We start from the raw sequence: 18,852 nt of genomic DNA, 5'->3' as shown, positions 1-18,852 counted from the left end.
TTTGTCGAAATATCTGTCCAGCTGAGCCTTAAATTTATTTAGGCTATCAACTTCCACAACAAGGGATGGAAGTCTGTTCCACCAACCAACTACCTGCTGGCTAAAGGCAAATTTCCGCACATCTATCTATAAAAACATAACATATATAAACAGTATACAGCGGGCCATAAGGCCAAAATAACTTAAAAAGACTAAGATAGCCTGTGTAGATCTACATTGCCATACCCTGGAAATAATATATATATATATATATATATATATATATAAAACGTTAGGTGCTTACTATAATTATTAATTGCATTTTATTTTTATTTCAGATAAATTGATTTTTTACTTACAGGTTCTCCCTATTCTTCCATGGTTATTACACCTGATAGCTCAACTCCCCTACCATATACACAAATATACTAATATTTACCTTTTTGTCTATATATATATATATATATATATATATATATATATATAGACTTATATATAGACTTATATAAAAATCTTATATATATATATATATATATATATATATATAAGATTTTTCTGGTGCATTAGCAACAGTGAATAAGGTTCAATAAACACTGTAGTATATATTTTACAGACTGATATAATGTTTAATCAATAATTTGATGGCATTAATCTGATCTAATTTTCTATCTATTACTTATTTCATATATGTTTATATATATATATATATATATATATATATATATATATATATATATATATATATATATATATATATATATACATAGAAACTGGACAGAAAATTAGCCACCTGTGTAATTTTTCAATTAGGCCATTCTGAAAATAATTAAGCCTGAACTTCATTCATATTTCATGGATTCTGTTATTGTGTTTGACTTTCTGTTCATGGTAGTCCCATATGTTCTCTATAGGATTTCAATCTGGTGAATTTATTGGCCAATTTAAATATCTTATCATTCCCTCATGCTACTTTAAAACAGTGGAGGCCTGGGAATCAGACAGTTGTCACCTTGGAATACAGGAGTATTGAAATCATGCATATCCTTCATATGTTCAGCAAAGGGCACAACAAACCTTATCATCCAAAATATTTGTGGAGCTAGTTCAAAATAGTTAAAACATCTTCAAAGCATCACTGACCCACCACAAGCTAGTATGATACTGTTCACAGTCTGAATGAAAACTCGGTGCCTGACATCATTAGAATACAGGTAAAATTTGGATTTGTCAAATGATATTACAGCTTTCCAGTCATCAACAGTCCAGTTCCTATGTCTTTTAGCCAATATTAGCTGGACTTTTTTTTTTTTTTAATGCTCAGCTATTAACTGTAGTCTTTTTCACGGGACTCTACTCCAGATATTCATGTAATGCAATTTTATTCAGTGTTCTCTTAGAAATTGGCTGATAAAGTTTTTTAGGTAACTGTTTGCAGCAGTTCTAGTTTGAAATCAGTTTTGGTTTACCAGATGCAATATTTGTTAACAATCAGAATCACTTAGCACAGAATTTTGACCACAATTCTGCGCATTTCAATTTCTGCTGATGGCAAGATTATGATTCGCAGTATTCCTTAAAAAATCCTATTGCAAAAGCATATGGAAAACTTTTCTTTTGGTTTTTCCAGATTTTTTGTTTACTTTTCTTCTAGACTTTAGTCAATTCTTTTTTTCTTTTTTCTAAACTTGCATATACATCACAATTTATTTACTAATTTAAACTTTAAAATTTTATTTACTAATTTTAACATTAAAATTCCACTAAGCTCTGCTCATATTTCACATGGAGAATATCAATCATGCACTCAAATATACGCTATCAGCTTCTTGTCTTAGATTGTAGTGGTGCAGCAGGTTTTTTGTTCTCGTGTGCTTTCGAAAAATTTTTGTAGCTTGCCTTTAGATTGATTTATTTTTTATAAATATTGTTTCTCGAAATGTATCTGGTGTCAGACACTGTTGTTCACTGTGTGAGCTTCATTATTTTAGGAAATAATAAAAGATTTTTTAGGAAAATACCATGCCAATGACAGACTGGCCTGCTTAATGCTCCGATCTGAATCCAAACTAGAAAGATGGTGAGAGTTTGTCCATTTGCCAGGAAGTGCTATTTGTTGTTTACAGTAGATCAGAGATCCAACTCCAAAACAAAATCTGATCTGTAAATTGTCTTTTTTTTTCAGGATCCTAATACTTTTTGGTAATACATAATGACTCTAAATATTTAAATATATTTTATAAAAAAAAAAAAGTACCTTGTAAGCAAGAAACATAACTTTATTTTTCCCATATGCCTTTCAGATGATTGCAAATGAAAATTACTCACAAAGATCTTGAAGAAAGTAATCCTATGATCAGCAAAGTTTTGTGTATGTGCATTTGTATACATAATAAAAAATAATCTCTCATATAATATAATAAGTATATTTATTTATAATGTCAAATAAAAAGTTAACTCACATTTTGAGGAATGGTTATCATGCAGAACAGAGTTAACAAGTGGTGGGCAGTATGTGAGACACTGTAAAACTGTATTCATAAAGCAACTATTTCCTAAATTGGCTAGGCCGGAACCAATTTCATGAATCTGTCGCCATTTTAGATCAATATTTCCTGCTGGATACAGGTACACTCTAGGTCTAGAAAATCCATCTTCACCATCATCATCATCATCATCTACGGTACTACTTTCTCCAATTTCCTTAATGGAATTTACAGTTGAGGCATCTCTTTTTCCAATTCTGTTTGTTACAACTGCTCTATTTTTAAATCCACTCATCACTTCATTCCTTGCTAGCAGAATATACAGAGATTCAGATTAGTAAATAAAAATTAAATTTAATCAAAAATTATTCAAACATTATTCCTATAAAATATGAAGTGATCGAAAAGTTTAGGGACTGATTTTGTGACATACATCACAGAGAACTACTATACTGGTGTGTAAAACTTAAGGACCAACACTATTTCTAAAGGTTACAACCACAAAATCTTTACTTAAGGTACTCTTTGCTGATGAGAGTAGATTCAGTCTCAGCAGCGATTCTGGATGTCAGCTAATCTGACGAGAGAGAGGCTGGCACACGGTATCATCCCACAAACATCACTGAAAGGGATCGATATGGCGGTCAAGGTGTTCTCGTCTGGGGAGGCGTTATCTTGGATGGACGTACACAACTCCAGATACTGGAAGGCGGTACTGTAACCAGTACACGCTACTGTACTGAGGTAATCCTTCCCCATGTGCATCTGTTCCGAGGTGCCATTGGCCCCGAGGTCATGTTTATGGATTAAAGATTAAAGGTTTATTAAAGATTATTTTTTAAAAACGTTACACCTTTATACACAAATATGAGTGTAAAGAAGAAATGTAATGGTGCTGAGAGTTCTTCTAGATCCAAACATCGAACGAGGTATTAAAGTAAAGTAGACGTTGCAAAATGACATTTGATGTTATAAAGAGATGTATGCAGATAAAAAGAAGAAAAGAACTGTGCAAACTAAACTGATCAGTTATTTTTCAAAATAAAAATACAGTACATACTTCACTTATATTCTTTTGGTATGTACATACTGCAATAAAAATCATTTGTACTGTACTTAGTAGTATTTTTCATTTTTATCATTTTAATTTCTTCTTTTGCAAGAACTTCATGTGCATCAATTTATAGTAAACAAACACCTATATATTTTTGCAACTCGACCCATATAAATCAGTATCGGTAAGGGTATCAAATCCACGTGTTACAAGTTGCAGCTCCGCTGAATGAGAAGTTTTTTAGCCATATTTAGCCACTTTATTGACCAATTGTTATATCAAATTATTTACTATAAGTAGCTTATCTGAATTGAGACAGTATCTGAATTGAGACAGCGAGATTTGCAAGTTAATTAATACTTAAGTGTCCGTAAATTTACTGTTTGTAACTTGCCGCCATTCTTATACAATACAATGTTATATCCCAAACTAGAGAGAGTAAGCTTAGTATAGTATAGTATAGTATATAATATAATATTGTCATTCAATCAGTAAAATCTATTAATCTTGTTAAACTTCATTGTCGATTAAATTTTACTTTTTAACTAAATACATATAACGACTTAGATTACAAACGTAACATAATTAATTAATACATAACTTGATATGGAAGTTATATAAACGGAACTCGTAGATAATACTCGAAATTGAAAAATATATACAGCATTATAACTGTGTTGGGATACAAGTTTAGGGTTATAATTTTGTACTGACATTGAAATTTTATTTAAATTAAATCGAAATCATGACTCAGACCAGAGCAGTAAAGCAAAAGGCTCAAGTTAATGGAAGTGCTGTGGCTCAGGGAAGAACTGAGGGGGACAGTTACCCTCTGAATCACAGCCTTTTAAAATGCACTGCTTGCATGATGTTTGTGGAGCAATCGGGTACGGGACATAATATTGCCATGGGTGATGTCTTTGTGTGTGCGCGATGTAAGGAGTGTAAGGAAATCAGGTGACAACTCAGCGTTGTTATGGGCCTATATGAGAGTTTGAAGGACAGGATACATGCCTTCGAAGAATCTAAAGTGAGGAGCCTATCAAGCTCTCAGCTGCCCACATCAACGCCAGAGCTTGCACTTGGTCATCATGCAACACAGAAGCAACCCCCAAGGCAGAACGCGCTGGTCCCACAGGAACTAGTAGTTGTTGGTGACTCTATTGTCAGAGAAACAGGGAACATGCTTTATAAAAAGGATAAGTGGAACAGGACCAGGATATATCTGCCAGGGGCAAATGTTGATGACGTTGTAGAGCGGATATCATCTTTTAAGGGCAGAAAAGGTGATATAGTTGTACACGTTGGCACTAATGATATTAAGAGAAGGAGACTGGCAGAATTACTTAACAAGTACAGGTCACTGTTGAAAAGAAGCCGTGAATTAGGGTTGAATTTGAAAGTGTCTGCAATTCTGCCCAGACACGATAGGAGGGATTATATGATGAGAGCCTTGTCGATCAATTCGGCCCTGGAAAGACTGCGCAAGGCTCAAGGGGGTAGAATTTTTTTTCAGCCTGGTGTGTACTTGTTAACAGGAGAGACTGCTTCCACAGGGATGGGATACACTTAAATAGAAAGGGTGCAAGAATATTTGCTGATGCTACCTAGGCAGTGTTAGGTGGGTCGGAAAACTACTAGCTTGGGGGGATACAAGGACTAATTGATTAACAGTAGCCACTGGCAGAGGTGAAAGTGATTCTTGCACTGCTTCTATTGGAATGAGCAGCAGCCTGGAAAACAAGGTGCAGGATATTTCAGAGACTGCTGTGAGTCATTGCAGTACAAGTAAACACATGGGTTGTGTTAGGGTAGCTAAGGATAGGAACAGGTGCGTGTATACTTGCATGTACACCAATGCTAGGAGTTTTGTAAATAATTTTGATGAATTTGAGATATTGCTCAAAACATCAAAGGCAGATATTGTTGGGATATCAGAGATGTGGTGTCACACAGATATAAGAAATTCAGAACTGGAATTTGGGGCGTACAATGTGAACAGAAAAGATAGACAGGATACGAAGGGAGGAGGGGTTATGCTATTAGTTAAGTGAAGGAAGTGAAGCCAGTCGACATCGCTGGACAGTGCAGTGCCGAGTCAGTTTGGTGACATAAGCATTGGGAGATCAAAATCGAGAGTAGGAGTGTGCTATAGGCCTAATGACTCTGATGAGTATAATAAGAAACTGTACAGAGAAATAGAGTGGGCCAATAAATCAGACAGTCTTATAATGGGGGATTTTAATTTCCCAGATATTGACTGGAATTTGTGGGTTGGTCAATCACACACTAGCAAGGCTTTTGTGGATTTATTGGATGATTGTTTTCTACATCAGCATGTTCGGTAGGCAACTAGAGGGAGTAATACTCTTGATCTGATTATCAGTAGTGATTCTTCATCCATTAAGAATCTGGAGATAAAGGAACCACCAGGTGGCAGTAATCACAGTGTGCTGAAGTGGGATTTACTCAAAGAGATAACTACCATCAGGGGTAAAGGGAAGGGTTTTTGCTTTCGTAAAGGCGACTACGATGGTCTGAGACGGTATTTAAATTCTATACAGTGGGACCAACTGATGATGTTACCAACAGCCAATTCAAAATGGGAAGCATTCAAAGAACTTTTCTTGGAAGCTACTAGGCTTTACATACCAACTAAGAAATATTGTTCAAGGTTTAGGCCTAAATGGATTTCAGATGAACTAATGAGACAATGGCAGAGAAGAAAAATGCATGGGATACATATAAATTAATGGGTGACATGGAAGCTGGTCTGTAACTAAGTCACAAAGATTAGGCAGGCAAAGGCAGATTATGAGAAATCCTTGGCAAAGAAAAACAGAAAAGAGTTCTTTACCTATGTAAACTGTAGAAGGAAAAAGGATGAATCAGATTGGTCCACTGGATATTGATGGTTCAACAGTTGAGGATCCTGCTCAGGTGGCTAACAAACTAAACGGGTATTTTGCGTCTACATTCACACATGAGGACTTATTCAGGAAGGGGAATGCCAGAGGCGAAGTAAACTCTGGCAGTGAGCTAGATGATTTTGCAATAACTGAGAGGAAAGTGGAGGAGAAATTGTTGAGGATAAACATAAAAAAGGCACCTGTGGTGGATGGGATCTATCCAGTTATATTAAAGGAGGCAGCAAAGGAAGTAAGCAAACCCTTAGCCATAATTATAAGAGTTTCTTTGGGCTCAGGAGAGGTACCCATAGACTGTAGATGTGCAAATGTGACCCCAATTCACAGAGGAGGATCAAAGGCTTCTGTTCCAGTAAAATTAATGGAGGCACTGGTTAAATAAGCACTGCAGGATCATCTACACAAGACTTCAGTTACAGCTCAGACACAGCATGGTTTTGTTAAAGGAAAGTCTTGCCTGACCAATTTGATTGGATACTATGATGCAGTCACAAAAGAACTGGATGCAGGGAATAACTTTGATATTATATATTTGGATCTTAGAAAGGCTTTTTTTGATACTGTTGCACATGGAAGACTGCTGCACAAATTGGAGCAGTGTGGCATTGGAGGCAAATTGCTGCTATGGATAAAGGGGTGGCTGAGCGGGAGAAGACAGAGTGGTAATCAATGGACACTGCTCATCATGGACTAGTGTTATTAGTGGAGTCCCTCAGGGTTCAGTGTTGGGTCCATTATTGTTTTCTGTATTTATAAATGATACTGATAATGGTATATCAAGCTTAATGTTCAAGTTTGCAGATGATACAAAGGTTGGCAGGGTTGTTAAGGACACTACTGACGCTATGCTGCTGCAACAGGATCTGGAAAGGTTGAGCAGATGGGCTGAGAGGTGACAAATGAAGTTTAACATTGACAAATGTAAAATACTACATATGGGAAACAGCAACATCAGAGCAACATATCAACCCTGTAGTACTACACTGACAGTGGTAGAGAATGAAAAGGACCTGTGGGTAATTGTGCAGGGAGATATGAAGTTTTTTGAGCAGTGCAGATGGGCTGCAATAGTAGCTCATGGTGTCTTGTCAGTGATATACAGGAATTTTTCTAGCAGGGATAAGGAAGTGATTATTCCCTTGTATAAGGCAATGGTCAGACCACACCTTGAGTACTGTATACAGGTCTGGAGGCCTCATTTCAAGAAGGATGTAAAGCTGCTGGAACGAGTACAGAGAAGGGCAACAAGATTAGTGAATCTAACAAAGGGTTGCTCTTACGAAGAAAGGCTTAAGTTTTGCAAATTACAGTGTCTGGAGACTAGGCACTGGCGAGGTGGTCTGATAGAAGTGTATAAAGCCTTGAATGGTTTGAGCATGCTCAATGCCGATGGGATTCTTCCTCTCGCTCAGAATAATCACCTGAGAGGGCATAAATTCAGATTGAGGAAAGACAGATGTAGGATAGATGAGCGGAAATTTGCCTTTAGCCAGCGGGTAACTGGTTGGTGGAACAGACTTCCATCCCTTGTTGTGGAAGTAGATAGCCTAAATAAATTTAAGGCTCAGCTGGACAGGTATTTCGAACGAGTGGAGGGTGAAATGGAAGTGTTGGTTTTTTTTTTTTTTTTTGTTGGCTGATGCTGCATAAGCTTGCTTTCTTGCATCATATGCCTCTACTAATGCTAATCAAATTGTTGGAATGCATTACATTAAAACACATACTAATAATACCTCGATTAGCGCAGTTTCGCACAGCGCGGAATTATTTTGGCACGAATTAACCGTGCTATGTGAGGTATTCCTGTATAGTATATGTTGGTGAAAGACTTTTAAGTGGTTTTACTAATACATGATATTGCTAGTAAATTGGTATTTCTTATGGGGCATGTCAATCAATTTTAACATAAGATTTGAGAATGCAACACATTTCAGCTAAGCAAAGCTTTATAGCTTCTAGCACATCAGGATGTTCCCCGACCTGCTACTGCTAAACCATATATTGTCTCTTCCATCATTACTGGTGATGAATCATGAGTATATGGCTATAATCTGAACAAAAGAGCAAGGTCAAATTGATCAAATGTAAAGGTTGCACTTTTCATACATTTTTATTTTTATTTTTTTTTTATTTGAATATATTCCCCATGGTCAAACAGTGAATCAGGAATACTACAAAACAGTTCTATGACGATTGTGTGATGCTGTTTGCTTGAAGAAAATAACCAGAAAAGCAGGCTACAAGGATTTACGTTTGTATCACCACAATGCCCCTGCACACTTGGTGCTCCCTATTCAAGGATTTCTTGTGAAGCACTCTATCACTGTGGTCTGCAATCTGCGATACTTTTTCTTTCTTTTTTTGTTAGTTGTTGGCACATCGGCTTCTGTGGCCATAATACACCTCCCAAAGTTTTTGCATTTTACTCTGATCCAAGCCTGAGGTGAGATTCGAACCCACGACCTTTGGGTTGCCAGATCTACCATACAGTAAAGCCTCTTAATTAACTGACCTCCTCTTATCCAACACTTCCCCTCTAGACAGAAATAGGTGGATCTAAATATGACAAAGGGATCAGATCAAATCCAGAGTCAAAAATTTCATTTTATGATCTAAATGAATGAAAATTAATCAGTTTAGGTTAAATGAATACTTGTATATGTACATGTTTTAAGTGAAAATATAATTCAAAATAATATAATAAAAAAACATAAGATAGTAAAAATAAACTTTACCATTTCCCACTTTAACGACTTTTTCGACTAACCAATTTAATAGGCAGTTCTGACTGCATCAAATAAGAGGATTTCTACTGTACTTGCCTTTTTAGCTCCCTGCAATTTTGTTTTTTTCCCATGCTTAAAGCTTTGAAAAGTCATTGATTTGTAACAACCGAGGAAATTATTTAGAATATAATATAGGAACTTTTTAACAAGTCCAAAAGAAGCCTAACAGAATGCTTCAGAAATTGTAAAAGTATTGGAATCGGTGTATACAGAGTTAAGGAAACTACTTTGAAGACTATCCATCTGAATAGCTGAGTTTCATTATTTCCCAGTACTAGTTCAGTCCGAGTATTTTTTTTGATTAAGCTTTGTATATTAATGAACAAAATATAAACAAAAATAAAATAATTTTTTTTTCTTTCCTTTAAAAATAAAATTGTTGATTGTAGTACTGTATAATTGAATGTGCTGAATTTAAAGATGAGCTTGAAATTTTTGTATTATCCACAATTTTCAAGAGAAAGAAAATGAAAGATTTATATATGAATAAAATTTTACTGTAATTAATAACGTAACAGATTAAATACAATTACTTTTGTTTTTTCCTTTTATAACTGACATCTGGAGCTTCTCTGATCAATATCACCAAAATAGTTGGCCAGCATATTTGGATTCAATCTTTCCTGGTAGCATTTTATCATATCAGATCTCTTGATCAAACCTTGCACTTGTCTTCATCACTGACAAGCAGTCAGATATGATGGAAAAATCTAAGTGCAAATGCAGAAAATATACTTTTTTATAGGAAATACTGCAGCATATTTTTAAAATGGCATCTGGCATTTCTTTAAAAATATCAACTTAATTTTCTTATCTAACATTGTATAGGAAAGTGGCATTGACTATTCCAAAAGTTTCCTGCTACTTTTTCAATTGTCTTTGTAATTTGTGGGTCAACAAAAATATTGTCTGCGATTTTGGATACACTTATTCTCAGATATTTATTTTTAAATATAGAGTGATTATAAATTCCCTAGCTATTTAAAAAAATAATAATAAAATGTAAAATGAAGCCTCATAGTTAAAAAAAAAAAATACTTTTACAGAGTCAGGAATAAAATTTAACTCTTTTATTATATATTTTCTTTATAAAGAAGAAATGTACTATATAAAATTTTAATGAGCCACATTTTAAAAAATACTGTACAGTAAATATGTCATAACTTATTGTTGCTTTTCGTATAATTAACAAATCAATTTTTGTATTCATAAATGAAAAAAGAAACCTTTTTTTTCATTTATCTTTTTTTTAACTTTCTTTTTTAAAAAATTCAACTTCAGTGCAATCAAAACTATGTAGATTCAGATGTTGAACAATTTGAATTGCTTGCAGAAATGTTAGTAGAAAAAAAGACTTGAAATCATGAAACACACATAAGGCTTCATTCTTTGTATTCAAATATCTGTTTCATATGTTTTCTTCGATTTCGAGAATTATTTGAAATGTCAGGAACCCTCCTCTTTAATAGTCAGCTCTTAGTCACACACACACACACACACACACACACACACACACACACACACACACACACACACACACACACACACACACACACACACACACACACACACACACACACACCTTATAGTTATGTGGAAAAGAGACAACCTAATAAACTTCTAATTCCAGATGCAGTGGTGTGTGTGCATCCATTTATAATTTCTTCAGTTTCGGTTTTTTTTTTTTATTTCTTCAGGGGAAAGAGGGAAGAAAGAAAGAAAGTAGGTAGGTAACTACTGGTATGCAAATCTCTCATCTCATAAATTGCATCATCGCACATGATCTCTTTTTTTCTTTTTCTTTTATGAAAAAGTACTGGTATATCATTCTTTGTTTTCATTCAAATGAGTCTTGAAAAGTACCAATAATAATGGGAGTTGTGTGAGAGCTAGAAATAATTTTATCATGGTGAAATTTCTGTTGAAACGCCATTTACTGTAATGGGATTTTACTGTACATGGTAACATCAACTCACTGTTCACACTCACCTGTGGCAAGTCTGTAGAGAAGGCTGAAACCTTATGCCAAATATATTTTTTAAAGCTAAACAGGGTCATATCTGTAAATGCAACCTTTCAAATACCTCCCATAGATGGCCAATAATCTGCAGCAGGGCTGTACTTACACTTCTCAGGGCCCGAGGCGTTAAGGTCTTGCGGGGGCCACCTTTAAAGATACCAGAGGCCAAAAAAAAATAAAACTTGCACATATAAATATGATCAGAAAAAAACCCAATTATTTTTACAGATCTGTTTAAACACACACATTGTAATACTGCAAAATATAAAGAAGAGTACTGAACTAAAACCAGGTCACGATGACCGGCCACACGGCTTTGGTGGGTCATCACGTGGTCAGCAAATTGACTTCCATCACCAGGAAGTTGATGCTCAATGCTTGACCAGCGTTCATAGCCCTTTCACAAGTAGCTCCTCATTTCACATCACAATGCTGGGTGTCTGCATGTGTAGCACAGTTGTATCGTCACTGTCCTCCCCACACCAGGTGGAAAATCATGGGTTCGAATCCCACTGATGGCACGAGGAACTTTAATGGGCTTTTTTCACTCCGTGGCTGAGTTAGTCAGTCTCAGGCATAGATAGCAAGGTTTTTCCCCCAAAAACTGGGTTTTTTTTGTCCAGCAAAACAAGCAAATCGACCAGAGAACACACACAATTTACAGACAAAATACATATATGGGTATATGTAATCAATTACAGGTGACCCTAATATAATAAAAAAAAATCACAATGCTGGTTTTGTGATTAATTTGACTCATAAATTTGGGTCCTCATCAGAATTGAACCCGGGCTGCCTGCACTGTCAGAACCGAACTACAGGGGAGCCCAACAACAACAACACAAATAAGTACGACAAATTAGTGTAATTACTAATTTTATTACAAAAACAATATCAAAAATTATGTTACAAAAATATTATAAAAACATTCATATCTTGTTTGTCAGCAGTAAATAATAGCAAGTACATTATAAAATAGCAATGCAGTAGCTAAATTATGGGTTCCTACAATTTATTTGCATAAATCTTTTTTCCTTGGCTTTACCTTGGCAAAAATATCTATTAAATCATCGTAATTAATGCTATTTACTAGTTCAGATTCAATAAATAACAATGACAAATTGCTCATTTTATCTTGAATTAAACTATTCCTCAAATTGTGTTTTACTCACTTGAGAACAGAAAATGACCATTCTGGCCATACTAACCAGCCTGGCATTGTTAAAAATTTTTTTTAATATTGTTTCAATGTCAGGAAATATAGATCTTAATCTATTATTAATGATATTATACATTTCCTTCATATTATTTTCTCCTTTAATAAACAGTAAAAATTGGATAACTTCATCTTTAAACTTTTCCAAGTCAATGTCATTTTTATATATACTTATTGATTTATCGATATTAGTGTTGAATTCAGTTTCATCTAAATCAAGATTTATAAATATTTTAAAAGTATCTAAAATATTGGTATATACTTCTGTTCATCTATTTATTTCAGCAATTAATCTATCACAAACAACATTGAATATATTGATAATAAAAATTTCTTTCCCTTCTAAATTGACTTCATTATTTCTCATTTCGTCGCACATTGTTTTTCTATTTTTAATTCGACTTTTTTTTTATCTTTATTGACTGTCAGTTAATAATTTCCCTTCTCTTTCAATAATATTAAATTTGTTTCTAATATGCAAAATATATCCATGTAATGATTTCAAAAGATCAGAACTATGCAGTAAATTTATTGAAGGATCGTGTAACAATTTACTTGTTTTATTTAAGCTATTTAATATTTTATCCCAGAGGCCAGTAAGTAATGCAGTTTCATACTCAACAATTTTTTTTTTATTAATTTAGTACATCCTAGGTGCACTACTGATCTTTCATGTTGACTTGTTGATAAATTAATTAAGGCTTCTTTTGTTAATTTATAACCATTTCAAGGAGCTGAGACAGCATCAGCCATAGTAGACCATCTTGTATCGCTTAAATTTTTCAGTGTTAGTGAATTTCTTCCTAAATATTGATTTAAGACATTCCATCTTCTTGGGTCAGCAGAAAAAAAAAAAATTATATAAATTTTGTATAAAGTGGAAAAAATGTGCTGCGGTAGAACAAGATTCAGCTGCATTAGTTCCAATTAAATTTAGAGTGACTAGTACACAGTACATAAAATGCAATAAAACTATGTTGCTTCAATTTGGCTTGGACTCCTGAATACTTTCCTGCCATATTGTAACTTTATCCTCTGCAGTTTGTAATACTGTATCAAATGATAAATCTCCTAATCTTTTTAAAATAGTGTTTTCTATATATTCAGCACTGTGATGTTCTATAGGAATGAAACCTAAAAATCGTTCTTTGATAATGCCATTTTGTGACACATTCTATAATAAACACTAATTGATCAACGTGGCTAATGTCAGGGGTTGAATCAGAAAATATTTTGCTTCCTGAATTTCAGAAACCATCACCTTTTCAACTTTTTCTGCCATCAATTCTATAAATTCAACACAGGCTTTATGTGAAAGATAATTGGTTTTGCCGGGTTCGCAATTAGCATACATTTTTTAATGAGTACATTTGATAATTTTCTTAAAAAATTATCAAATGTACTCAAATATTCTAGGCAACTTAAGTAATTACCACTACCTTCCGTATAAATTTTATCGTTACTACCCCTAAATCCTAAACCAAGTTTACTCAAAAGCTGAACAGAAGCAATACTTCTTTTAAAAATATCTGGCCAATAATTTTCATCAGACTAAATTTGTTTCATTAGTTTCATGTCAACACGACCCAAAATTGAACGTCTCTTAAACACACATGGGATTAATGTGATCTGATTAAAAACACCATTCACCACTTGCATTTGTCACAGGCAATTGTGAGAAATATTTTCAGAATTGTTTCAACGTTCGGAAATGTCGATCTCAATTACTCAAATATTCAATACTGTATTTGAAACATTTTCTTCTTTGGTATAGTTGCTGCTATTATGATTAATGCCTTTTTAAATATTAATATATCACTGTTTTAATTACTGCTTCATTTAATTTGTTATTTATTGACAATTTCAGATTTTTAATTCAAATGAGATTATAGTAACATAGCTTAAGAGGAATATAATTGATAATGATATTGATTCAATATAAAAAATTAACACTTGAATAAATTCATATTTTAAGAGCAAGAAAACAAAAAAACTTTCTATAAGGGAAACGTAAGTCAAAGTCACAATGAATAACGAAACATTACATAGATATGATATTTAAATTTTTTCTGTTACAACAGAATCAAAATTTATTAAACTACAACACTACTTTCAGAGAGATAGATACATACCTATATTTACTTTAGTGCAGGGCCAGATTAAGGATGAAATAGGGCCCCCGGTCATATTTAACTTTGAGGCCCCTTTAATATACATTAAAAAATATATTATATTACATAATAAAAAATATTATTATTATTATTATAAATTTTTAGCACTACTTGAGAAAATATTTACACCAAAAATGAGACCTCTCTTCGGATGAGGCACCCGGCCACGACCCATTTGGCCTTAACGTTAATGCAGCCTTGCTTCAGTGTGTACACTACGTATTACACTTTAACTTGGCACATCAACAATTAAACTAAATGTTACAATTTTCAGGTCTCAGCTTATATAGATTCTCAAATCCATGGGTGGTCCAATTAAAATAGTTTCTGTAGAATGAATAAAATTTCCATACAACGAACTGATTTTGAGAGATCTGGGTATGCATTGTTCACACCTCCGGCCTTTAGGCAATAGAGCTGCTGCTGTAGAAAGCACGAATTAAAAGCTAAAAGGATTAACATTCCAGAATTTAGCGGTGTTTGTAACACATTTACAACCACCTCTCCCACATACTGTACCGAGAAGTCATGCTGGTCAATTGCTTTCTTGTGTTCGTAGCCAGTGGAAAAGATTAAGGCATATTCACAATACAGATAATACGCTGTGGTCAACCTGTTCTACTGTTACACCCTATTAGAGAATTAGAAGATAGTAATTTTCCTTTATTCTGGAAATTAATCTGTTCTTTCGGAGAAATGAGTCATCCACACTTTCAGTAAATTTCACCTGTCTGTTTACAAGTGGGCCCTAGTTTAGATCAGGGCGTTAAAAAAAGAAATTTTTTTAAAAATTTGAGATTACAGAGGCTTCATGAGGCCCAACACTAGCACCCCATGCGCCTATTTATAAGTACGGCCCTGATCTGCAGAGTCAATTGCAGCAAATGTAGAGGCCAGATTGGGAAAATTCTTATTGATTATTTTAACAGGGTACAATTTCATGCAGTAAAGTAAAACATGTTTGATTGATCATGCCTTAAGATTATGACCTGAAGGCACTGGTACTCTCATAATCATGGTACAATTTCCATTTCTAACAGGGATTTATAACATTATCTTGCAATAGTTGTGGTTTCCATTCTATTGGAAGCAGGCCTTCTGTAAAAAGAACGAAGCAGATTGTATGGTGCAATCACATTCTCCAAATGTGATTGCACCATACAATCACATTTGGAGAATGGAGAGGGCTTCTTGAAACTGGTTGATGTGGGCAATTTGAAAACAAAATATGATAATTATGAGCATTTAACACACCAATTAACAAAAAACAGTGTCCATCAGCCCAAATCATGTTTCCAACTAATAAGATGGCTCTGTTTCCATTTTATTCACTAGTCACTGAGCAAGGCCACTTGTTTAGGATCATCTGCAGAAAAGATCTGATGAAGTCTTGTTATTTTACAGGGATATCAGTGCAGAAAAGAGTGCTTATTAATGGCAACTGTTTTTCATAGACTAATGTTTTTAGTGTAGTCCCTCAGTGTTTGGTGCTGGCCCCTTTACCACTTTTCAATATTTATTAATGATATTCAGGAAAGCATACATACTAATGACAGTAATCAAGATATGCTATTTTAGAAAGACTCAAATGGGCTGAAAAGTGGAAAATGAGATTTCACATTGATAAAGGTTAAATCTGGTAAATGTTAAATTTACTGGAACTTGTCGGTTGGTCACTCACACACTAGCAAGACTTTTGTGGATTTATTGAATGATTGTTTTGTTTGTTTGTTATTTGGTTTTTAGGAGAATTAACAACTAAGGCCATATTGCTCTGGGGATATGCGGTGGTCATTTTCTGACCTTTCTGCATCCTCAGTATTTGGTGGTCACGGGCTCGAACCCCGGTCTAATCAAGAAGCGTGTGCTACACACTGCTGCTCCTGCCCACCTGGCTATGGAGGTGCCAATGATTGTTTTCTACAGAAGCATGTTCAAGAGGCAGCCAGAGGGAGTAATACTCTTGATCTGATTATCAGCAGTGATTATTCATGCATTAAGTATTTGCATATAAAGGAACCACTAGGTGATAGTGATCACAGTGCACTGATGTGGGATTTACTTAAAGATGTAACTACCATCAAGAGTAAAGGGAAGGGTTTTTGTTTTCGTAAAGGTGACTACAGTGGTCTCAGACACTTTTAAAATTCCATACAGGGGGATCAATTGATGATGTTTAAAACAGTGAATTCTAAATAGGAAGCCTTCAAGGAATTAATCTTGGAAGCTACTAGGCTTTTCATACCGACTAAAAAATACTGTTCAAGATTTAGACCTAAATGGATGCAGATGAACTAATGAGGCTCATGGCAGAGAAGAAAAATGTGTGGGATGCATATAAATTATCAGGTGACACAGAAGCCTAAGGCAGATATAAGCTAGTCTGTAATCAAGTCACAAAGGAGTTAGGCAAGCGAAGGCAGATTACGAGAAATCTTTGGCGACAGATGTAAAGAAAAGCAGCAAAGACTTCTTTACTTATGTAAACTGAAGGGCCACATTAGGAATTCAAAAAGAAGGCGGGCCGCACATAAAATACTATTTTTAGATATATATTATTTGTTATCATGAAGAAATATAACATAAAAAAAATTATTCCCTAACAACCCTAAGCTGAAGGGCCACATTAGGAATTCAAAAAGAAGGCGGGCCGCACATAAAATACTATTTTTAGATATATATTATTTGTTATCATGAAGAAATATAACATAAAAAAAATTATTCCCTAACAACCAAGAATTTAATGAGATGAATGGAACTGTTTTACATCTTTTAACATTTTTTTAATTTTGGGTGTTAATTTTGTAGTTGAGATTCTTAAAACTGCTTGTAAATGTTCATCGGTGATGCTTGATCGTAAAGAATTTTTATTTAGATTCATGATGGAAAATGTTTGTTCACATATGTAGATTAATCCAAAAATAACCAACATTTTTCGGGCAAAATCTTGTAAAATTTACAGATTTCCTCACGACGGTGAAATTCCCTTAAATCGGTATCACACTGCAGATTTATAATCTGAAGTTGTAGTTCACTCGGTGCACTATCAATTTCTATTGAAAATGGGTCGCGCACTATTGCCAAACTTGTCTCAATTTTTCGGAAGTTGCCAAATCTTCGTGAAAAGTCGTCATTCAGAGAGTTGATAATTTCACAATATTTTTCAAATTTATTTTCTGGAATCTTCAGCAACTTCATGGTTAGAAAGTGGTCTACCTTGTTAATCAATAAATGTCGAAGGAACAACTGGAGTTTTAATTGAAATCCATTCAAACATTTTACCCATATCATGGGCGTATAAATTTTTCCCTTGTAACACGGTGTTGAAAGTATTTAAGTGTGTCACGATGTCCACGGTAAACGCAAAATCACAAATCCAGTTATTATCAGTTAATTCGGGAAAGTCCATAATATTTTTCAGTTTTAAAAATAGAATGATGTCATCTTTAAGATCCCATACTTGTCGAAGAACTTTTCCTAAGCTAAGCCATCGAATTTGGCTATGATAAGGAATATCTGTATACTCGGATTCAATATCTTGAAGAAAATTAACGAATTGTCTGTGTTTCAGGCCCCTTGATCGTATTAAATTTACTAGTTTAATAATACAAGATGTGACATGTTCAACTTGTAACACATTTTTACATAATACTTGTTGATGTATAATACAATGAATTGTAATTAAATTATAATCAGGATAATTTTCACAAATTTTATCCTGAATTTTCTTTAATGCTCCAACATTTTTACCTGTCAAACTTGGTGCTCCGTCAGTTGTTATGCTTACCATTTTGTTCCATTGTAAATTATATCTTGTTAAGCATTTTTCAACTTTTTCAAATATATCAGCCCGTTGTTTGGTCTTTAAGAGATTCCATTGAAAGAAGCTCTTCAATAATTTCAAAATTAGAGGTACATCCACATATGAAAATTAATAACTGTGCAGTATTCTTTTGGTCGTTACTTTCGTCAAGAGCTATCGAGTACCATGTTATGGATTCTAATACTGATAATAATTGCTCATTCAAATTTGTATTGATACATTCAATTCTTCTTACTACGGTTCGCCGAGATAAACTTATATTCTCAAATTTGTGTTTAATGTCAGAAAATATAATTCCACAAGCTTCAGTCATACATTCTTTAATATAATCTCCATCAGAAAAAGGCTTGTTGCTTTTTGCAATTATATGAGAAATAACAAAACTTGCCTCTA

At 34.1% G+C, this 18,852-nt stretch overlaps 1 protein-coding gene across 1 annotated transcript in view; it reads right to left on the bottom strand.

The window, feature by feature from the left end:
- The window catches only part of LOC150076379 (ubiquitin carboxyl-terminal hydrolase 36-like), a 334,558-nt gene that overhangs the window by 286,363 nt on the left and 29,343 nt on the right, over positions 1–18,852 (bottom strand). Inside the window, exon 4 of the mRNA XM_090387341.1 lies at positions 2,439–2,771. Coding sequence (XP_090243467.1) covers positions 2,439–2,771 — 333 coding nt within the window. The remainder of the gene's footprint in view (positions 1–2,438; positions 2,772–18,852) is intronic.

The sequence above is a fragment of the Mastigoproctus giganteus genome, chromosome 13, assembly GCF_048544385.1.
Source record: "Mastigoproctus giganteus isolate SK-2022 chromosome 13, ASM4854438v1, whole genome shotgun sequence".
Lineage (NCBI taxonomy): Eukaryota > Metazoa > Arthropoda > Arachnida > Uropygi > Thelyphonidae > Mastigoproctus > Mastigoproctus giganteus.
Note: the sequence above shows the minus strand (reverse complement) of the source record. Positions and strands in the feature narration are given on the sequence as shown.